Below are 24,193 nucleotides of genomic sequence, written 5' to 3' on the forward strand. Positions count from 1 at the left end.
AATAATAATAAATCACTAATATAAGAGGTGAAGGTTCCTTCTCCCTGCTATTTTACTTCTAATAGCTATAAATATATGGAATTCTAAACTATATGGATTTCTTTTTTTGTTCTGATATTTGTGAAATTGAAGAAACTAACTCAATCGTGAACAATGAACACTGTGAAAAGAAGTGGAAACTAAATGGCTTCGTCTTTTCAATTCACAATAATGATGCAGCTGAGACACCAAGTGGACAGTCTTTGTCATGTTAATGCTAATCAGATTGCTATGGTTACACAATCTTTTTGCCTACTCTACTGTATAAGCACTTAGAAACCTTCAGAGCTTCATGCAGGAGGCTCCTGCTGGTGCTCTACAGTTTCTGTGCCGTTACTGCTGCTTCTCTTGATTGTCTAGGTGTGATATTGCTATTAGTAATCCTACATACTTATCAGCTACTGATATTTTAAATGTCCTATAAGTGTTAGCAGTATTTCTTTTCCCAATGTAAGGATGTTCTTTTATGCAGTTTGAAATTTTCATGATAAACTGAACATTTTTATTAAAAGTGATTTTGAGTTCAGAGGACTTAACATGTTAAAATACTTCCATGCAAAATAGTGTTAAAAACTGACAGCTTACAAAAATTTATAAAACTTTTAAAGAAAATTTGCAGAAGAAATTTAAGGTTACCTTCCTAAATTTGAATACTTGGTTTAGCACTTTAGCAGTTTGTGAACTCTATCAAAATCCAGTAGCTAAAAGTGGAAGCTAGACTAATTTAATGAAATAAATTGCATATTTCGAACAGGTGGGATAATCAAGTGCTTAGAGCAAGTTACCAAATGGTTTGATGGGTACTTAATCACTTGAATTCTTTATATGAAGATTAGGGGTCTTCATATTACAACTCATCCAGAAGTTGTGAGTTTGATACAAGTGCTACTAGCTGAAATGTAGGCTTTTCTTGCAGATACCGAGCATTAGATTTCCATAGATGCCTCAGTGTACAATACTAGTTGTAGGCTTTCAGATATCACCCATTGAGTCTGACCTGCTTTTTCGTTTTAGTGCATGCTGTTCTCAACTCTGTTAAATAGATGGGTTCCAGTTAGTTTTCTTTATTTAAGTTCACAGTACCTGTCATTTCCACTTCTTAGCTTTATATTTCCTGGAAAAAAACAACAAACAAACAAAAATATTACATTATTGTCATCAATTATATTATAATGTATATATATAATGCTCATTAACTCTAATTAGACTTAACCGAAAAGTAAATTTTCTGATAGCAAAACTTGCTTACCACATCGAGGGTATGATTCTTCATATAAATTATTTTTTTTATTTGAATTTAATTCTTCAGGTAACTTGTTTTATCTTTTCTAATCAGAACAGCCTTGGACACATCTCCTTCCACAAATACCTGCTGTGTAGACAGTACATTTCCAACTTCTTAGGCTTTTTTTGTTTGTTATCTAGACGGGTTCCACATGCAGAGCAGTAGGCTTATTAGACTATGGTGTAATCAGTTGTGTGGACTATTCAAAACCCGCTGCTAATTACAGCTCTGATGACTTTCTCATGGGTTTTTGATATTCAGTCCTTTGCCCTTAAAGGTTCTTTGCAACAGAATCTCTATGGACGTGTCTAAGTGTATTCTTTATTGTATGCTGCAGGGTATACTTTGGATGTCATAAATATTCAGCATTGCATTTTTTTCAACTATGGATATAGATTCTGTTGCCTATAAAGTCTCAGTAGCACAATTTCATTTCTGCTTTTGTTACTTTTAATTTTTCATTGAAGTTTTCATTGTTCTCATCAATGAGTAGCATCAGCAATAAACATGCACTGTACCAGCCACCAAAATTCGTAAACTTTTACGCTTAACACTTTTTGCCAGCCTGCGATAGCAGCTGCCATTTAGTAGTGCATATTTATTTATTATGCTGTGCTTTTACATATGTTGTCTGAGTACTACTATTTAATCGTCTTTTATCATTCTGGTGTTACATTTGTATGGTTTTTGACACTTCATATGTAGAAATGATAAAGCTATTTTTAGGTCATTGCCAGATTTACATCTAAATTCTGCCCAGTATAGGCCATACTCAGCTTTCTTCACTTTCACTATAATTCTTTCTGATAGATTTTATTCTTAGTTGCGGTAAAAAAAAATAAATCATTATTATAGTTGTTATTGTTATCATTGTTGTTTAAACTGTATGCTGTTTCTTACTTTAATGCTACCTCCTAAAAGTCTTTTCTCTTTCACTCACTTTTCCCAGCTTTTAGTTAATTTTCATCTTTTTGTTTAGATTTTAGAAATAATATAATGTGAGACCAGATTAGTTGTCTTCCATATGTATTTAGTGTAATACCAGAAGGGCTGTTTGAGAAATTGTTATATCCAAAGCATGTTCAGAGAGCCAATTCTGTTCACCTCATGCAAGAGTTATTTGTGTTTGAAAATATAGTGTTCGTATTGTAATTCAATTGCATGACATTTAAACTAGGTGTTACATCTTTATAATATGTAGCATTTAAAGGGAAAAAGTGTGCGCTGGTATATTTTGATGTGCAAATGAAAATTACGGAAACCTTTGTTTTAGGCTCCCTAGTAATTTTTAAATATTACCAATAGTGAAAAAAACTGATCATACTGGGAAATAAATTTGTCAGAAACATTTGACATTCTTCTGGAAAGTGGAAAGGTACATGAGACCTAGAGACGATCACAAGGAAAGTAGCAGGGTTCATAAATCTCTCTAGTATGTGTCCATTTTTTACTTAGTGTCTCTTTGTCCACTCATGTCTGATTATAAATTCTATTTTCAGTTAAGGTTTCTGAAGAGAGATGGAAACAGATGCCAGGTAAGCAGCAGCACTGTAAGTCATCTGTAAGTCAGCACATTGCAGCCACCCCTCTTAAACCTCTGATTAAGAAGTAATACTTTTAACGTGTGCCTTGCAACTGATGGTAAGCTAAAAGATACCTTAAAATTTGTATGCCTTTCCATGTGGATTTCAGGACTACGCATTTTTGAGATGAGTTATTCCAAGCTTTATAACACTTTTTATTCTGTGCATGAGATTCACTTAAAACTGGAATGTGAATGATTTGTGTAAATTGTGTGATTAAAGCAAGCATCTTAATTGATTAATATTTTATAATGTCTTAATTTTAAGGACACTTAACTGACAAGCAAGCTCATTTAGTAGAATATTTCCCTATTAAATCTTATTCATTTAAATATTTACTTTCAATGTTTATTATCTGTCTGAAATCATGAACACGATCTTGATTCAAAGATATATTTTCTGCATGCAAATTTGCTCTTATTTACTGAAGTTATTTTTTTTAATGTGTGTACATCAGTAGACCTTTGAAAACGTCTTCAGATTGTAATGAAGTTTTCCAAGATAAAAAATAGGGAGGGAAATACCCCCTAGAATTCTGTTTCCATTTGCTACAGTTATTAACTTGTCCAAGACAAGTGGATGAGAGAAATTATATATGCAGGTTATGTGTGCAATGACAAATCTGTTCTGAATTAGTTAAAGAAAATATTTAAGAACAGTAAATCCTTTTGTAAATTTTCATCTTTAACATCACTAAAGTCAGTGAGAAATGTAACATACTTTTAAAGAAAGCTTTATTACTGCTTTCTGTGTGTTCTCCTGTGCTTGCCCGTTTTTTCCCCTGTATTTATTGGTCCTGCAGATTCTAGTAGTAGCGTCAGGACTGATCATATTGATGTTCTCTTGAAACAAAAAGTTTGGCAGTATTGAAACGTGTATTCCAAGTGGTACACTGGAACTGCACTTGATCACAATGTTTGAGCAATTATTATGACTATTATTTAAATTATATGTGTATTTCCATAGTATTCAGTGGCTGAGGCTTCCATGTTTTAAATAAGTGTTGCTCTGACAACACAGAAAAGGGTTATGCCATTCCCATAGTTGATTTTTTTTTGTTTTTGCAGCAGTTTGCTTTACCTGCATGATATTTTAAAACCTCACTAACAATTTAATTCTGTGTTTGCTGGATAAATTATGAACATGAATTATTTAAAACTTCACATTTGTATTTAAATTAAGAAGTCATCTGAGATTCACATAAAATGTAGGTGCACGTATGCAAGAGTTATGTTTTCATTTTCTGCTTACATCATATGTGAAGAGTAACAAATACTGTGTGTTATTTCCAGGTCTGAGACTTAACAAAGGTACCTCTACATCCCGACCTCCTACTCCTGCCAACTTACATTTGCCAGACATGATCCAGCTGAAAGATATCGTTTGCTATTTGTCACTGCTAGAAAGAGGAAGACCTGAAGACAAGCTAGAATGTATGTTCTTTTAAGTTAATTTTATATATTTATTTCAACAAGACATCAAAAATTCTGTTTCTAAATTTTCTGAGTTTAAGACTCAGTTTTTAGTAGGTGCATTACAAAAACATGTTTCTAGGTGACCATTATTGCAGATATGAGTGTTTGACACCGGTAGTTAGAAATTACTTGTTCTTTTTAATTAAGGGCCTGGTTCAAATTACACATATGAGTGTTTGACACTGATAGTTAGAAATTACTTGTTCTTTTTAATTAAGGGCCTGGTTCATTAAAGCCCAACACCTCTGCCTGTTCAAAAAATAACTGAGAGTTTGATCTGCAAATCAGGAAAAAAAAAGAAGGAAAATGTGTGTTTCCCTATTATGGAATTGTAGAAGCCGGTTTTCCAGTTAGATAAACAGTCCATCCAATCATATAGTCCTTATTGACACTGAATATACTTTGATATACATAGCTGGTCTGTCTATAAAAGAGCTGTGGGATGAAGGCTGTAATACTGTATGGGAAGGAAATACTCAATATGATAGGAAATGCAAACAGTAGCCTGCTTCAACCGGAATGAGAAATTCATTACAAGGTTACGTGACTGCCTGTTGTTGAAGTATCTCGATGTTTCATTACCCGTAATTAGCTTACAATGACAACTGTGTACTGTAAGGTCACCAATACTTTTGCCTCAGCAAAGCTTATAAGAAGCTGTCCCCAAATTTGGTAATACCAGTTTGGTATCATGTGATTAAAATATAAGAATGTATGCATGAATGTGCATTCAGAACACAAGCAGGGGAAAACTAAGATCCTAGATTTGAATTCAACTTAGAATATAATAGCTGGTTCGTGGTAGCAAGTCATGCAAGGCTTATCAGAGCTGTGAAGACCTCTATGCACAAACCATAGCATGAAACGGTGCTCAGTTGCCTGCCCTGGTGTCAGGAAATGGTGCATTGAAAAGGGGGAAAGCCAGAGGAGCAGATGATGGTTTGAGTGTAGGAGACGTTCCTTGAACTTCCTGCAAGGAACTTTGGCACAGGCAAAAGACTGATCTATATGATTTAGGAGTGAGAGAGCCTGATCTGATAAATGTATGGTGCCTACATGTTTTATATATTCAAGATCATTTGCACTTACTACATATAATTAAGGACATCGTTATTACGTAGTTTTATTTTCCTACTTTGTCATACAGAGTTGAAATACACCACATACTGTTGCTTTTTTGTGTCAAAATTTTGTCTTGTTTTGTTCCATTAGTGTGCAGAATTCCCTGGTGATTTTAACTGAATTGTCTTTAAAAATTAACAGTATAATTTAACCCTTTGTCTGAAATAATTTTATAGCAGTATGTCCTGTGACTGTAAGATAAATTATAAATTAGTAGCAGTGGAGTGGAAGAAGAAAGGATAGCTTATTTCAGAGTTGCCAACATTAACATTAATACTAATCTCAAAATATTTTTTTTCTGTTGACAAGAAATGGAAAGACTGTATCATAGCTGTGTTTGGAAACTTGATTCATGACAAGCAGAACATGGAAGCAGTTTTTTCAAATAAAACGTGATAAAAGCTGGAGGATGTTTTAAGATGAAGTACACTAAGACAAAATAGTGTTTAGGTTTTGGATATGTATGTTCTACGGATTTTCATAGATTTACAAATATTCCAGCAGCTGAATGGATTCTCTAACCTATTAACAGAGGATTTGTAGAGGTCTTAAGCACTGCGATCCTTACCTGTTTGACATGCTCACAATATCTATTAGTCATAAACTATATGTGACCTGAATATAAAGAATATCCCAAACTTTCCTAGCAGAGATACATTGGAAGAATTTAAGTTCTCTTTTTAAGGTCATATTGCAAATAGTTCAAGGAGTATCTATATTATTAAATACCTTTATGCTCTTTGGCTCAACCTGTAGACTTGATCCATAGAAACCCTGTTCGGCTTTCCGTGTTGTTTTCACATGTACCAGGCTTTGCTTGCTGGTGTCCACGCTATGATTCTTCAATGTGTAAGAAAGACCCCTTGTAAATATGCAGGGTGCTTCCTAAGAATTGAACAGTGGTGTTTCATAGCTCAACTTTTCTTCCTTTAATGACCTCAACAGCAAAAGTTATTAGCTCGCATTCACATGAGGCTTTATCAGCACAACCCATTCCTCAACTTGTATGTGTTTTTTATCAGTATAACCATGGACACCAGACATGTATCTCTTGTGAAACTGTTCAGAGAAATGCCAGGAGGCAGTATGAAGGGCATCAGACATAAATGGTGTGGAGGAAGTATATGACCTCCACAGGTACCATAGCTTTACGAACATAAGATGCTTACCAGTACTCAAACTTCTCTCCACTATTATGAACAAAAGCTTCAAGAATTAGGAGCTGTGGGGTTTTCTTTTGCCAGTTTATCTTATCAGGATCTTATCTCCAGGTTATGTTTCTGTTCTTTCCATGCCAACAGAAGCTTCAAGAATGCCACACTGTTCTTTTGTATTTTTGCAGTAATATGATTAGGTATAGTCTGTCTTTTTGTGATGCTATACAGCTCTTGGACACTCAGGCTTCTGTGGAGAGTGACAAGCCTTACAGTTTTCAAAGTGCTTGCACTGGTGAAAATAGAAAGTGCATTCAGCTCTTGTTTGTGCATGTATTTCTGAGAATGAATTCCCCAGTTTCTTCTCAAAAGGGCATAATTTTGAACTTTTGGAATTTCTGGGATTCCGCTTTTGTCATAGGCAAGATTAGAAGTCTAGAGGTTGCAGGTGAAAGTACAGCAGTGCAGCAACTGATCTCATCTTGTTAATTCATTTTAATACATTTTTGTTTACAAAAGGTATGCATTCTAGTAATAGAAATTGAGTGGCCAATTGTTTACAAAAGGTACGCATTCTAGTAATAGAAATTGAGTGGCCAATCAGTGCTATCAGATAAGAGGGTGGGAAAAGAAATATAAAAGATTGACTTGGGCTCTGTAGTCTGCGTCACAACTTTTGTTCAGTTTTTTTCTAATTTTCTTGTTGTTTTTTTTCTCCTTGAGTATGTAAATCAGCAAGAACATGAATATTTAGCAGGATATGAATAGAAAAGAGATTGCATGCCACATCAGTAACATAGTTTTTCAGAGTCTAGCCAAGAGCACAGATTGAGCCTTTTCACTAACCAACACATATGTAATCGGAGAGACTTTGTTTGCTACCAAGGTGAAACAGTTATAATTATGCTAATGTCTGTTTTTTAAATGACCGATTAGAACTACTGATTCATGCTAAAAGAGAAAAAAACTTGTAAGCACTACTTCTCAGGAGTGGGTAAAGATCAAGGAGATGCTAAAACTTGCTTTCACGATAACTGTAGAACATTCTTTCAGCCAGTGTATTACAATTGCAGAGGAGGAGGCAGGAGAACCAAATGATTTGAACTTTATCACGGAGTGATTTAGTGATTCATCCCTATGGAAACAGTAAATGCTTACTGGTACCTTTGCCAGTTAATATTAGCTGTCGTGTTCTGAGCAGCTTTGGTAGAAGGCGTACAAGCAGGGGCAGTAGCAATCTCTGGTGGCTTTTAGCATTAACTGTTGTTTTACACTGAAACATTTCTGATATGTAATTCACAGGCAAATAAAGATATTTTTATAGGTTTTCTTAGCCTATAACTAATGAATAATGGACCTTTGTAGCTTGAAACAATGTACTACAGTAAATATCTTCAATCTAATATTACAGCTCTTAAGAGCAGTGCGATGTAGTGGCAAAAACTGCTGAAGTGGTATAGTACTTACCAGTTTTCCCCACAGTTAGGTGATCAACTTGGGAATAAGATAGGGGATGTAAGAGAAGCAAACCAATCTATATAACAGTTAAATATGTTTTGCTGTAAGTAAAAAGTAATCAAATTCTTTCTGAACTTTACTTTCTAATTGCTAAGGATTTCCTCTCATTTCTCATTATATTGTTTCCTGAAAACCGTGATAAGCTTTGCTTGCAGAATTGGACTGTAACAGCATTTGCTGTGGATCCAATGTGGTGGGATTGTTCACTGCTGAATCGAATCATAGAATTGTCTAGGTTGAAAGGGACCTTTGAGGTCATCAAGTTCAACCATTAACCTAACACTGCCAAAACCACCACTAAACCATGTCACTAAGCACTGTGTCATACGGTCATATGAATAGGTCATATGTTATGTTTCCAAAGATATCTGATAAGACAGTTTGTAAGCAGATTGCTTGGTTTTTTGCTGTCAGTGAAGGCATTACAGTGTCCTGGAAGCACCTGTATATGGGCTCTCTTCTATCTCCTTAGAAAATAGATCTAGGGGGGGAAAAAGAGTACTTTTGAAGGGGATGGTGTTTAGATTTCAGAGCTCTGACAAACTGTCCCAGAAAGTAGAGATAAAGAGTGAGGTATTCATGGGCTTCTGGTTTTCATCTGTAGCAGTTTACCAATATTCCTGCCAGAGCTTCAGGCTTCCTTCTGCTTTGCAATCTAATGCAGTATATGGTCAGTAGACTTAAGCTGCTTTGAAATATCTTGATAATGGTGGACATAGCCACTCTTGTGGCTGGAATCAAGTGATGATACAAACTTGAAGGTGTATGTTCTTTCTGGATGTTATCAAAATGCAGCTATTCTTGTCTGGGTAGCTCTCCAAAATGTTGGGAATACGTTTTCAAATCGATGAAGCAAGTCTGGTCCTGGGAGAAGTCATGCTGGGAGTCTGTGAGGAATGTTTATTGTTTGATTTGGCTGATTAGGTACTTCAAATAATAATCCTCTGTTTCATTTAGTTGGTCAGAAAGCATTTCTAAAGCAGTATCACTATTGAATAGCAATACCTGCAACCAAAGGAGTAGGATAGCGTTGTAACTTTAGCAGGCTTACCAACATTTGCCCGACTAATTGTGTGTTATCCTATGTCTGGTGAGATGACAGAGAAAGGCCTTTTGGGGGTACCATGAATACAGATCATTTCTAGGAGGAATCAGAATTTTTTACAGGCCAAATTAGCTGTTGGAGTGATTATGTGGAAAAGGTGCAATTGCACTGTCCCGCTAATATGTTGCGTTGGCGGCATTGTGGCAGGGTAGTCGCTGAGTGAACCTCTCACATAATACGAAGTGTTTGGTGGGTCTACAGTTAGTGTGATTGTTAAAGGAAAATGTTTATGTTTGTCCTTTCTTTGAAACTCAGGTTTATTGTTTTGTGGTTAGGTTTGCTTGTTTTTTTAATGAAATAATGTTGTTACTATGTTTTCTAACTGAGTTTCCTTCTCTTTTTGTTTCCTTTATAGTTATGTTTCGCTTATATGATACAGATGGGAATGGATACCTGGATAGTTCGGTAATGTTGTTTATGTATTTTAATACATTGTAAGAGTATGTCATAATGGAAAAGCTATACAAAACTACATTAATCCAAATCAAGTTTATATTTATCCTTAATTAACAGAAGCAGTATAAACTATAGTCAATAAAAATTAACCCATTTTGAAACTAACTCTTGAGATTTCTTTTCCTTTAAACTGCTGCTTCTAGAACTGTGTAAATTTTCAAATGCTGGCACTGCTGTTGTGGAGTTCTATTCTATAGTCTTCTGATTTTTAATCATATTACTGTATGACTGTACTTATATGTACTGTACACATTAATATGATTCCTAAAATTCTAATATGCTGCTGAGCAATGTGTATGAAAGCACCATTTGTAAAAATTTCATTAAAAGGGGAAAGTGTGAGAGTCACACAGTGGATATATGTGGAGAGATGTCAGAACTTCCATGTTGTTATTAAGAATGGAGGACCAATATTAAAAACAAAGTTTTGAGGAATAGCCCAACCAAACATTTGAAGAAAAAACATAATATAGCAATCATTTTTAAAAATGTAAGTTTTTTTTTCTTGTAAATGTTAGCTAACAGAACTAAGTATTTTATTGACAGCTTGTTTTTTTTCTTTTTTTCTCTTTTTTTTTTTTTCCTTCTTCTTTTGTATCTCACTGAAGTAAGACAGCATAGAGTGAATTGGTAAAGAAGAGGAAGTGATTCCCATAAGTGATAGGGGAATAGAGAAGCTAAATTACATAACAGTATAAAGTAAATACTGTATCATTGTTTTAGGCAATACAAAATATTAATTAGATAATTAACGCATAATAAATGCACATGAGAATTCAGAATGGTTCTAGATAAGCATTTGAGTGTGTTTACAAACCATATTGTATATATGAATATGGAAAAGCACTAGTGATATGCGATCGAGGAAAATAACAGCACTGTAATGGTAAGGAAATATGTCTGTATTAGTTTATACTGCCCACTTTATGCCTTATTTCCATTAGAAAGTTGTTAATTATACAATTGCTGTCAAAAAAGTAGTTTGTTAGGGTGCTGGAATTTAAAGGACCTTACATCATTATATCGCAGGGCAGACTTCAGATCATGAAACCAATGGTTGAATGAACAACTAGGAAAGAAGAATCTATTACTGCTTTCAACCCAGAGGCTGTCCTTTAACTGTGGGGCTGCATTTCACCTCCCTGCATGCTTTGCGGTCCATGCTTGATGTTTTGCTAGTGAAGCGGATTCACCTAAGAGTGCACAACTTCCAGCGTAAAGGACATTTCATTAGGAACATTGATGAAACAATGTCACTGAATGCAATATGTTTGAATTATAAATTACTTGCAGCAGAATTTGTCTTTATAATGTTTCATTAAATATTATCGTTCTTTTTCTTTCATCTGTAGGAGCTGGAAAATATCATTGCTCAAATGATGCATGTTGCAGAATACCTTGAATGGGATGTTACTGAACTGAGTCCAGTAAGCTTCCATTTCATCACAAGTTTTTAATGTTGCTAGAGATGGCGTTTAATCATGTTGTGATAGTTCATGTCAGCATGTGATTCTATATATTAGTAAGATAGAAATAATAATAGTCTGTGCTCTCCTGTGACACTGTTAATTAGCACTTGTATGAGTCTTTTTCTGATTAAATCTGATCTGCGAAACATTCTTGCTGCAGTTTAAGGCTTTTCTTCAGTATATGTTGTAAGTAACTTTTATAACACAACTGCTTTGTCTCTGAAAATTTCTGAAAAGTAACTACCTCTTATTTGTATTGTATATATTAAGTACACAAGGGGACACAATTTGGTTTGGGACCTTTAGGTGATAATAAAATGTAAACAGGAATATGACACTTCATTTTCTGAACTATCAGTACTCATTTTAATACAAGTGCCATACAAATAATATTTTCCTTGCTTTGTACATGTCGATGATGGAATTGGAGATCTGCACATACCTTTGTGCATTATTAGAATATGGAATTTATGAGATTTTTTTGTTAAACTGTATAGATCCTTCATGAAATGATGGAAGAAATTGACTATGATCATGATGGCACTGTTTCTCTAGAAGAGTGGATCCAGGGAGGAATGACAACAATCCCACTCTTGGTCCTCCTTGGGTTAGAGAATGTAAGTATTAACACAAAAATGTCAAGTTTCTGCTTGCATGTCAGCTGTGGCCCTCAGTTAGTTTCTCTGTTGCCTATATAAAGAATTACTTTTCTTTTTTTTTGTACTATGGCAGAATGACATGCGGAGAACATAAGTGTGTCTTCAAAGTCAGAGGTACATTAGCATGTTTTAAGCAACACCAAAGGAGCCAGCTGTGGAGCGGGAAGTTGTGAAAAGCTGAATAATTTGTCCTATTAACAGCATATTGTTAATTCCTAGCTACGGTGCTATCTGTTAAGAACGTTTTACTGCCCATATGTATGTTACAGCTGGCTTGGAGCAGTGTCTAGGCTTCTCAGCATGGTGCTGTGTTGTGTGGCATAACCATATGGAGTCCTAGAACAATCTAGGTTGGAAAGAACTTCTGGAGATCACCTGGTCCAGCCTCTTATTAAAGGCAGGGCTGCAGATTGAGTTATCCAGGGCCCTGTCAAGCCCAGTCCTGAATAATTCCAGTGAGGTGGATTCTACCAGGTCTGCGGCCAACCTCCCTCAGTGTTAGTTGTTCTCAAGGGAAAGAGCTTTTTTCTTAGGTGCAGATGGAATTTCTTCTGCAGCATTTATTGCCAGTTGGCTCTTGTCCTGTCATGATAAATCCCTGTGAAGATAGTTCTTCCGTCTCTCAAACTACCTGAATAAACTACTAAATAGCAGTATCAAAGAGAACACTTACACCAAAGGATAGAATGTTATGAAAGAAGAGCTTATGCTCTGTACATTTACAACTTCACATTAAAGATAAGACAGATGTAATATGATTCATTTAATACCAGTTCAACACAGCTGTTTTAACACTGGCGTGTTGCCAGTGCCACCTGCTGTCCTGTATCTGAGCTAATTTTGAGCACATGTATCTTAGCATATGTTTCAAATGCTTTTCTGTTATTTGATAGAAAACATTTTTATTAAATTTTTTTCTGAAGTCTTTTTCAGATGCTGAGGTGAAATAATAGATAATATTTACTTTCCCCATATACTGCTACAGCCTGAACTAAACTTAGACTTCTGTAGTTGCTCTATGGTATTTTATTTTCTCAAAGAATGGTCAGATTGAGATCTTTCATAGGGAAATACGCAACAAAACAGTGCTTTTAGCAGAAGATCTAAAATTCTTGCAAAATCTTATTAATCAAATTATCAGCTAAATATCTGAATTGAGGATGACCTTCAGTACATTTAGATCACTGTAAGTGCTAATTCCCTAATTCTATATGTGTGACTGAGTAACAAAAATGTTAAATTACTTCCCTGTCATCAAACAAAAAATCTTCATCAGGTTGTATTCCACAGAATTACTCTAAACAAAGGGCAGCAAATACTCTCAAGTAATCAGTATAGCAGATAACTGGTAGTCATTTTCAGTACAGATTTTTCTTTAGTGACAGGTAGTGTAGCTGTTCTGGGAGCATTTTTCAGTGTCTACACTTCCTTCTTTCTAAATTTAAAAATAAATTCCATGATAAATTAATGCAGATCCTTCTGTAGAGATTTATTTTCATATTAAAGCAAAAGCTGTGTAATTAGAAATAAGCTATGTAAATACATGTTGTCAGACATTTTATCCTTTCGAGTATTTTAATACTTATTAGATAATTTATCTTGCTGTGCATAGCTTTACTGTGGAAATAATAAAAATACGATAAACTGATTGAAATTCTGTAGTCTGCTATCAGCATGCATCAGTGTTTCTCTCATCAAGAAACGTGTGTTTCTTCTGTTGAAGAGACATATACGTAAAGTTGTGAAAAATTATAATGGTATGCAAAATATCTTTTTGATCAATAGGCATAGTTTTATGAGTTGAAAGTTGGAGTAAAATGGATGGGGTGGCTTTTAATGCTTTTTTAATATTTTACTTTATTGTGAATGAAGTCCATTACCTACAGAACTGTGCAAGCTGAACTACTACTCATTTGCTAATGATTTACTAGGAAATGATGCCATCCTCTAAAAGGGCTCCCATTTTTCTTTTAATGTTTAAAGGTGCTCTTGATTTCTTAAACCATTCATGCAATATGTAGAGAAAAGCCAGATCTTATATTTTCCATCAAACCAGCAAAAAAGTTGCTGCTACTGTTTGTACAGTTATGAGTGATCAAATCTAAGTAAATTTTAGGACATTGAAAAGTTAAATCAAGAAAGTTAAAACTCTTTAATACCTGTCCATTGTTATTTGTGTAAACTGATAGCATGATTTTGATGTTTTTACAGCATCTAATGTGTTACCCAAGCTCTTCATTCCAGTGCATCGTTCCCATTAATGGCACGCTGTTATTTGTTTTCACATGCTGTTGTTGGATTCTAAAAACCTAGCTTCTCAGGTCTCTGCTTTCTGGCTGGCTTTCTCTCTCCTTTTAGTTATGATAATGAAAACTAAGATAAAAATAAGAGTCTTTTGGACTAAAATAATAAAGTTCTGATATCTTAAAGTTTTCCACAGGCTGATTAGTATGTGAAAATAAAGGCCATAACCTACTGGCTTATGCTGCTTAGACATGTCCAGGTAGTCTTAACATGTTGAAAAAGCCAACCCCCCCACGCCAAACAACCAAACAATTCTCTCACCTTCTTTTGACTTTAGCCAACTACGCTTTGGCTTTATACTGAACTCTGACAATGATAAAATTTTAAATCCAAGAGATCAATTTCATAGCCTGTCCAGTATGATAATGACAAGGAATTGTCAGTGTAGTTTATTTAAAAAAAATAAATTATGATACCAGTGAAGTCTTTAATTTGTTTTGGGTTGGGGGATAGGGTTGGTTCATTAACTCACTGTGATATATTCAACCCTTGTATAGACCTTGTACAAACAACACAAGATTCTCAGTTGGTGTAATTTGTTATGCTAATATCAGTGAAGCTGCAATAATTTATTTCAGCTGAAGGTTTGCCATAGTACCTTCAGAATTCAACTACATTGTTTGTATTTAATCTTTAGTTTCCTTCAAGAACCATATAAAATGTCAGATATAATATAAAAGTTTTATATTAAATTTAAAGCCTTTCAATCAGTTTTTATTACATACTATATTAGAAGCTTTAGTTACAATAATCCAAAAGAAAATTCAGAGTAGCATTTAAGTGAAATATGGAACTATATTATATGAAAATGAAAGAATAAACTAGTTAGTGTTTTTAAACAATGGGGTTGAGATAGCCTAATGTCTCACAGGTTTGTCGTCTTTGACCTCTGACTTCATCAGTTAGCTCCTTCTGAAAGACAGGAGTATTAGGATGTTGCTAGAAATATTAGCCAGACAACTATTGCCAAATTAAAAAAAGAAACCAAGGAAATCTGCCTGACTTTCCTTCTGATATTTCTCTCTCTGCCCTGCTTCCCCCTGCCCTTTTTCTAGACTTTCATGAAACTTGTAGTGCCCTCTCCAACTTAGTTGGGATTACTGAATTAATGTAAAAGTTGCTGGAGCAGTTTAGTCATGGACATAAAGGGACAAAGAGCATAAAAAAATCTCTTTTCTCTAGGAAATCAATCTAAATATCCAGTTTATGTTATCTTACTGGGTTTTATGCTTTCTATTTCCTCCTAAAACTTGTGTTTAGAGTTGCTGTGAAGAGCGGATTTAGAAATACAGAGGTTTATCTCTGGGAGTATTCCAGGATAGAAACAATGTATTCTTATTTTGGTGCTTTTCAAGGCAATTGGTGTGCTAAACAAACAATTTCAGTAAAAGAGAAGGAATTTAAGTAAGAACTTAATTGGTTCTTATTCTATAGGGGTACTGTGATACACATACTGTTTGGAAATTTCTTTTGTGAGAAAAGACCATGAAATTGTTTATGTATATAATCCATTTGTACTTGGATGGCTACACTTTTTCCACTTAGCAGTGGCTGAGTATGTTCTGTACCACACCTACTGAAACCTTTATCTTTAAGACCCATAGTTCTTCTGAGGTATTTCGTTGTACCAGTTTCATGGAAGTTGTTCCAAGAAATTTTCTCATGAAAAGCGAGAATTTAATGAAGAAAAAAAAAAAAAAGGTAACTATAGAGGAAATTGTTATTTATGTGGCACAATTTTTAATAAATGTATGAGGTAGAGAGTTTTGCTGAGTGTCACACTTCAGTCTGCAATTTTTTACCATCCTCATCAACTTTCCAAATTTATTATTGCTTCTTAAGGCAATAGTTTGCTTGACTCCCATCAAAACACAGATTGGACAGAAGAGTTCCTGCATGACTCCTGGTTGATAATTACACTTTTGGGAAGTGGCCTATTGCATACTAGTGACCATGAGGCTATTTATTCTACTCCTCCACAGTAGCAGCCTTCAAAATTTCTGAGCTTTTTATTCCATTCTGTGTTAATTAAAGTAGATCAAAATTGTCAGTGAAGTTTGAGAGTTACTCCATTGACTCTCCTAGCATTGTTTAAAAAGTCCTTTGTAATCTGGGCACAAAAAGCCAGTTAATGACAGTTTACTCCTAAGGGGTTTTGTCATCCATGAACATTGTACTCTGCTCTTTGTTAGAAGTTCCTCACCTGCACAATATTATTCCACCCTGTTCTAGTAAAAGCACTTGATTTCTCTTCTAAAGTATTTCCATGCCAGATGTTTTGGTCTCACTTCTTTTGTAACGAATCATTACTGTCACCTCTGTCGGTGATTGTACAAAAGGTAGGTATAAACTGTAAGTTTGTAAGTGCTAGTTTTAAAAAAATCCTGCATTTGAGGAGTGGAAAGTATTTTATTCCCTCTTCACTGGCCACTAGATGTCATGGTTGCACTGTATCTGGTACTGTACAGTTGCTGAAAAGCTGCCCTAGGATGAGAGAGAGATTGTAACAACAGTAAATGCTTAGTAAAGTCATCAATAATCTGAAACCAGGTGACTGTGCCTGTCTTTTAAATCACCGATTGTAATTTTCAATCCATTTCATCTTTTAAATCAAGGTAAATCTCAACGAGACAAACACATTTGTGTTGAAGTGTGACTATGCTTCAATTAAATCAGAAGGAAATACTCTTACAATTTTATTTTGGATCCTCGAGCAGTAAATATTATGCTATTACACTCAAAGAATTTAATAGGTAACTCTTTTTTAACCATGTTGATTAAATATGGGATGTAATATTCAAGTGTGAATCCATACTTGGGAAATACTGCTTCTTACATTGTATATTATGTTATTGTTGGCTTACTTTTTGAGCTCTGAGTATGTGAAAGTGGAACCAAACTGGGAACTTGCAAACATTTGCAAGTCTGGTGTGGGGTTTGCTGCACCATGAGGAGTCCCTCTCAGGCTGAAGTCCGAAATGACTGTTTAATACCTAAGCAGTTTGGTAGAGTTGTATTTCTTTCGTTCAGCCAGGAATGAGGGTGATCTGGCCTTTTATTTTCTCCAGTGATATTGTTATAAGTCCTTTCTGAAGTTTGGCGGGTGAGTTTTCTAGAAGGCTGAAGTGCCGATGAGCCATATGCTATTTCCATATGTACAGAGGGCAAACCCAAGCCCCTGCTAGAAGAAGCTGGAGCTTGCCCTCGTTGTGCCAGCTCCTTACCAGCTGGGAAGCAGTCACCCTAAGTGACAACCGGAGCTATTTTACCAGTATCATTTCATGGCATTGCCAGCAGAGGGCGTAATGTTAATTCTTTGCGAGACTCCATAGCGGGAGCTGCTAAAAAAGTACACATCTTTTCTTGACAGCACTGTCTGCTTTTATGCTGTGCTCTCTCGCACTTCGCTGCAGGAAGTTTGCAAATGCCTTTCCTTGCTACGGTCCATCCTTTGCTTTTGCTCATAGGTTGGTAAAAGCCCTGGAGAAATCAGAGGTAACTCTAACCTGTTCTGTGTATAACATGTAAAATAAATGGTATTTCACGAGGTATACAAGTTTATCATTATTTAAAATGTAATTTCTGTGGCATTTCAATCCCTGCAGATGACAGGTGACTAACAGTTTAGGGACAGGGAAACATGGTAGTGTGGCTAATTATGAAGCTTGTTTAAACAAATTTATTTCCCCTCCTGTGCTCTCTTTTCTGTGCTGTCATTTTCTCATGTGCATGTTAATGCTTAAGCATTTCTGGGTGATCAGGATAGCACACTGGATATGTGAACGAAGGCTGGGGAAGTAATTTTCTTTTTCCATTCTCCAGCACACATTGGGGACACACACAAAATATCTCAGAAGTTTGAGGAGCCCTACCAAGTAGCGCGTCTCTTGAATGAAGTTACTCACTCTGCAGTTGAGCCACAAGAGACATAGAATCCCCTCTCCCCAGCCCAAACTCAGTTTAGATATTAGGAAGAAATTCTTTACTCTGAGGGTTGTAAAACCCTGGAACAGGTTGCTCAGAGAAATTGTAGGTGCCCATCCCTGGAAGTGTTCAAGGCCAGGTTGAATGGGGCGTTGAGCCACCTAATCCAGTGGAAGATGTCCCTGCCCATGCCAGGGGGAGTGGAAGTACATGATCTTCAAGGTTCCTTCCAACTGTAACCATTCCATGATTCGATGATAAAACAAAAACTGATGTGAATTCTTTGCTGAGATCAGCAAAGAACTTAACTGCGTTTGTATTAAAAGGAAGTGCTCTTTGGTTTAATGGATATCCTTCTCACCTTCCCACTGACTGAACAATACCCAAAGATCAGTCATAGAAATGTCTTAAAGTCATGCAAATATTTTTAAAAATAAATCAAAGCAAAATAACAGTAGACAGTGAAAGAATAACTTAGCAGACTTGCTAACATCCAAGATTTTCCCTTGGTTGCTTGTTACTGACTATTCTCATAGAAAAGACTGAGCATGCCGGTGTTCCAGACAATCTGCAGCTATTGTAAGAGGGGATGCTTACTAGGATGAAAATTACCTTGTTAAGTCTCAGAATCTTGAGATTTCTGCTTGACATCTGAAGATCTCTTTGGCTACCTTTATTGACAAATCTCTAAAAAGCTGAAGTAAGTGAATATTAAACAAGATTAGGGATGTCTAACTAAATTCTGTGATGGCATAAAATTTTCCACTAATTCTAAGGCTGGCTCTTCCATGGTTGACTTGCTTTTTAATGTCAGATCTTTCTGATAATCAAATCCATGGTAGAAGGGTCAGAACCGTAAGTTAAGAGAACCATTGTTAACAAAATAAATGTTACTATTGTCTTTATATGCTAAAGTCTGTGTATGGCATATGGAGGCTTAATTTTCAGTGATGTATAATGAAGTGAGGAAGAGATTTTTACTGTACCTGCTCTGCTTTGAGATCTTCTTAATGACTGTTTGTTTTTAAACTCTTTCTCAGGATATGGAAGCAAAATGAGTGAATGTCAGTAAATGCACTGATGTGTCAGAATTGTGGATTTTATTCATACTTAAAGACTTGCATTGAGGGGGCTTTGTTTCACATTATGTCTTTTTTTTTTTTCCTTGGCAGTGTTTTAAAAAGTTATGTGCATGCATAATCATATGCAACACTTTATTGCTTATTTTTGGCAGTGCACAAGAGCAAAAATTTAATTTGCTATTTTCCAAAAGTGCATTGTGTTTATGTAATGGATTTGCATCAGTTGCAGTCTGTAACACAGTTAAGTGTTTTAATTGGCAGAACACCCACATCAAGACTTGTTTGTTTTTCTGATAAGGAAAATGCCAGCTAAGTTAGTCCATATGTTCTGTTCAAATAAGAAGCAACATATTCACTTGTAATGGCCATTCTTTAAAAATAAAATTAAAATTAAAATTAAAAAGTAACACAAAACTAATGTCGAAGAGGGTCAAGCTTATGCATAATTATGAATTTTTATTAATTTTCATAAATAGCAAATATTTTTCTAAGGAAAGCTGGTCACCTTGCATTTTAAGTGCCTTGTGGTTTATGACTGTATCTGTTGATGACCTGAGTAATGTTAAAATGAAAGTGTACGTTGTTTACTGTTTTTACTTGGAAGGATTTACGTGGTCTTTAGTGAATAATTGTCTACTTTCAGAAGACTTGAAACTCACATACTGTCTTGTAGTTAAACAATACTTTAAAAATGTGTGGAATGTGGGTAAGATGGAAAGCAAAATAGAAGTTACAGAGCTCCATTTAATGAAATACATCCTCTTCTCCTGCCAGTCATGAAGGAGCTTGACAGCCTTCTAGTGCTCCACAGCTGCAGAATCTATTTCTGCATCTTCAGGGGAAATTGGAAAACTTCCACACTCTTTGCCAGCCCAAGAATCCCACATTAGGCATCTGCTCTGCTCTTTCTGTAGAAAGGGGACCCTGACATTGCCCAGCTGTCAGAGATGGCATTTGATCTCCTGCTGATAATATTGGGGAAACTCCACTTAGGCTCTGATCCTGATGTCTCAACAAATAAGAAATATTCCAGCTGATTTTGGTTCTTTTTATTTCTAGGGAATTTGTAGGAATTATTCAAAGTTGTGTTCTGGCTAGGACCTGGCTTTGGAGCAAACATGCTTCATTTCTTGGAGTGCTAATTTTCCTTCAGGATTTTTTCCCACAAGGATGAAGTAGTCTTCATCATCTTTGACTTGTCATTAATGGCTAACTCTTAGAATAGAGCAATACTGATTTTTAAGGACATAACTCATGCAGTATATGCTACTATAGGAGAAAACTGAATTGTTATTAACATTTATGTCCACTGATTTACATTGACTGTCCTTATCAGCGAAAACCATCATATTATTGAAGATCAAGTCAGGAATATTGTATAAACATGATTACAAATATTTTTATAGTTTGATGTGAGAAATCAGAAACTGGATGAGAACCAGCTGTTGATGTGGCTTCTTTTAGCTATGTGAAAATTTCTTTTCGGTAATGAAATAACCAAGATGACCATAGTGTTTCAGTAATACACAACGAAGAACCGCAGCCCATTTCCAGCTGATAGACATTAACTGCCTTTGTTCCATTGGATGTTATATTTGTTAAAAATAAAAGAAAAAATAAAACAAATCCAATGATATTACATTAGATTAATCTAATTTTTAAAAAATTCCATAACCTCTGATGATTGCAAAAAGAAAAAGCCTGATGACCACACTTGCCAAGAAACCTGGAATTTACAGAATTAATTTAACATCTGTACCAAGTGCACATCATGTTAAAAACCTTCTAATAACAGTGAGGTCTCAGAGTGAGTCTGTTGAGAAGGAAGAGAAGAATGATGCAACTGAAAGCTTACTTTCACAAACATAAATGTTTTGATAATATTTTAGTTGCGCACATTAGTTACAGGGAGCCCCTGGGTTGTAAATGCCGATCAGTTGATCAATCTATTCATGCAAGATTTGATTATAGTGCTGTAGCTAACTGAAAAATGTGGACTTAAATGTAAGGAATTCAATTTTTAGAGAAGAGATCCAGGATGTAAACCTCGCCCTTAAATACTTGCATTTTGATAGACTACTGGCAGTAGTTTAACATAAATTAAAGCTGGCAATAGGTATTATTGTAGTGTGGTTAGATTTCCCACTTCACATATGTTGACACATGTCCCTAATTCTAAGGGTCATTAAAAATATCTCTATAGTCTTTTTTAAATCCTTTCTGTTGTTCATTTGGGGAAGTCTTACCATCTAATCTGCAGCACCTTTATTTTTAGAATTACCCTAGAACAAATTTCGGTAAGTCTTATTACTAGTTGTAATTTAATATCAGCCTATTGCTAGCATTGTGTTGCAGTGGTGACAGCAGCCTGGTGTTTTTCTGAGTCGTTTTTGAAACACATGGCCATCCATGAGCTTCTCAAGAATTTTTTATTGTATCATTGCCTCTGTATTTAGAATGATTATACTGTGATCTGGTGCATAGTATTAAACGAAGTAACAGCTTGTCTTTTACGTTCTCGAGTCAATCTCCAATTTTTATTGGCACTTATATATTTCATTGTTTATTTTATTAAGTGAAATCTGTTTCTTTTATGTCCTGTGCAGAATGTGAAAGATGATGGGCAGCATGTATGGAGACTGAAACACTTTAACAAGCCTGCCTACTGTAATCTTTGTTTGAACATGCTAATCGGAGTAGGCAAGCAAGGTCTCTGCTGTTCTTGTGAGTATACGCATTTCAGTGTCCATTTGCATACATGTCTATTCCCAGAAATGTTGCACTCACCGTATAACAAAGAACTAGTAGCTTCCCAATACAAACCCATTGCCAGCACAGTGGTGTCTCCCCCTTTTTCTTCTATGCTTGAGCGCTCAATGTTCTATTTTTAATTTTTCAGGATATTGGGCTTTCAAAGCTGTTGTTTGAGGGATTTTTCTTTATTATAATAGCTCTCGGTTCCCTTTGGAGTCTGTCATTTTTTCTTTTTTTTTTTTTTTTTCTTTTTCTTTTCTCTTAGTAAGTATCATGCTTATTTATTTAGTAATAATTATTCATATTCTTTTATAGGTTTTAGCTTGACTAGCATCTAAGTCCCATACTTGTTTATTCAAATTTTGCACAGAATTCTTGGTTTGTTAATTGTGAAGGTAAAAATCCCAGTTTCCCAGAAATCAAGTTTCTGTAACGCTCCTAAAGTTTTGTATGTTTACTTGGTTTGTAAGCATGAATTTCAGTCTTGCCACCCTTTCACGCATTACCTGATTATAGATTTTAAGGTAAAGGAATGCAGAAAAACTTCTGCATCTAATTTGACCTTCATTAGACTCTTAGATGCAGTTTCTACAGTTCAATTCCTTTTGTTATACCCATGTATCTCCTAATAATCCATGTTTGACCAGCTCATAACCTTTATCTTGAGAAACCAAATCTTGCCGAAAGACACCTTGTCTCTGTTTGAATGTTTCAAGAGATGGATGATCCATATCTTTCTTTTGTGGTGTGTTCCAATGATTGATCATCTTTTTTTAACAAAGACCTATTTTCTGATTTGAATATATCTGGTAGACGGTTGCAGTGATTGGTTCATGTTATGCCCTACTCCATTAGATTAATGAGATCTTTAGTACCCACTGTATTCTTCTCATGATGATATCAAGTCACCTTTCATTGTTCTTTTTGATAAATTAGTCAGTTTCTTAGTGTAACTTACTTTCTCTGTTTTTGGTATGAAAGATAGCCCATCACAGCTGATCAGGACCTTTCTGCCTCTACAGTTCTATTGACTTAATTTGAGATTAGCCTGAATGAACAAGGATTTGGAATTGGCCGTTACTCTCTCCTCGGAGGGCCACAGATCTCTTTAAAACATAATTCAGCTGTAAATCTTTCACGTATGGTTTTTCACATTGTATAATTTCATTCACAATACTATGGAATGTTTATTAAAATTCAAACAAATAGAAATTGCATAACTTTAGATTAAAAAATGCTGATGACAGTTGCAGGAATATATATAACGCTGAATTGACTATTAGATCTTGATATGTTACATTCTTTAATATTCTTCTATGTCAGACGGATGTAAACTTAATCCTTGTGAAGAAATATAAGCCCAGCATATGTTTGAAAGAGAGAATTCCATTGAGCAAATAATGTAGGTCATCTTCTTCAATAGTATTCAGAAATGTATAGATGAGTTATATAAAGTAAACTGCCCCAAAAAGACCAGCCTTACAAGAGCTGTAATTTTCTCTGCTGCAGTGTACCTCTTGAAAATTTATTTGTTGCTGTGCTTGGCATTTACTTGGTGAGAACGATGATCCCAGAGTATCTGAAGAACATCCACATGCTCTTTCCAGTTACTTCATGCAGCAAGGGGCATGAGTCTACTTACAAAACTCTTAGACTATTTCCTTATCTCGCTGAGCTTCTTCACTATATTTTCAAAGCATTGCTATAGATTTCATTATTTGCATTTTAGATAGTGTGGGAGGAAAAAAAAAAAAAGGAAACTGCAGGGGGCTTCACCATCCCTCCATGGTCCAATCAACAATGTTACTCCCTGCAGTTTGTCTGATTAATGGCTGCACCTCCCACTGGGTTTGTGTAATAGGTGCAAGCAAGGTGTTTAGAAGTACTTTGTGCTTAATTGCTCTCGAGGTCAAAAGCGTGAGACATATACCATGCAGGGAGAAATTCATTCTCAGTTTTTAATAGTTGACTCTATTGAATGCAGGTATAGGCTGTAGCATTATTTCCTCATCTAGGCACGGTTGTATAGTTGAAGTCAGGAGAGCTTTGCATTGTACCCTGACATTTGTATGTTTTCCAAATGCGGCTAGTGTGATCTTTACAGACCTGATCAACAATAGTAGTTACCTAAAACTGGTGTGGAGGGGCTAGGAAAGGAAAGCTTCTCAGGAGTCGGTATTTGGGAAAGTAAGAGTTAAAGTTGGGATGATTACATGGAATGCATGAAAACAATTGCTATCTGAAAATGGACTAATCAGCCATTT

The 24,193-nt window shown here is 35.3% G+C and overlaps 1 protein-coding gene across 1 annotated transcript in view; it reads left to right on the forward strand.

Moving 5' to 3' along the window:
• DGKB (diacylglycerol kinase, beta 90kDa) overlaps positions 1 to 24,193 on the forward strand; it is a 333,219-nt gene that overhangs the window by 58,091 nt on the left and 250,935 nt on the right. The window contains exons 5-9 of the mRNA XM_009894935.1: positions 4,200 to 4,340; positions 9,637 to 9,686; positions 11,090 to 11,164; positions 11,704 to 11,823; positions 21,782 to 21,899. Coding sequence (XP_009893237.1) covers positions 4,200 to 4,340; positions 9,637 to 9,686; positions 11,090 to 11,164; positions 11,704 to 11,823; positions 21,782 to 21,899 — 504 coding nt within the window. The remainder of the gene's footprint in view (positions 1 to 4,199; positions 4,341 to 9,636; positions 9,687 to 11,089; positions 11,165 to 11,703; positions 11,824 to 21,781; positions 21,900 to 24,193) is intronic.

The sequence above is a fragment of the Charadrius vociferus genome, unplaced genomic scaffold (genome assembly GCF_000708025.1).
Source record: "Charadrius vociferus isolate BGI_N301 unplaced genomic scaffold, ASM70802v2 scaffold181, whole genome shotgun sequence".
NCBI classification, from domain to species: Eukaryota; Metazoa; Chordata; class Aves; order Charadriiformes; family Charadriidae; genus Charadrius; species Charadrius vociferus.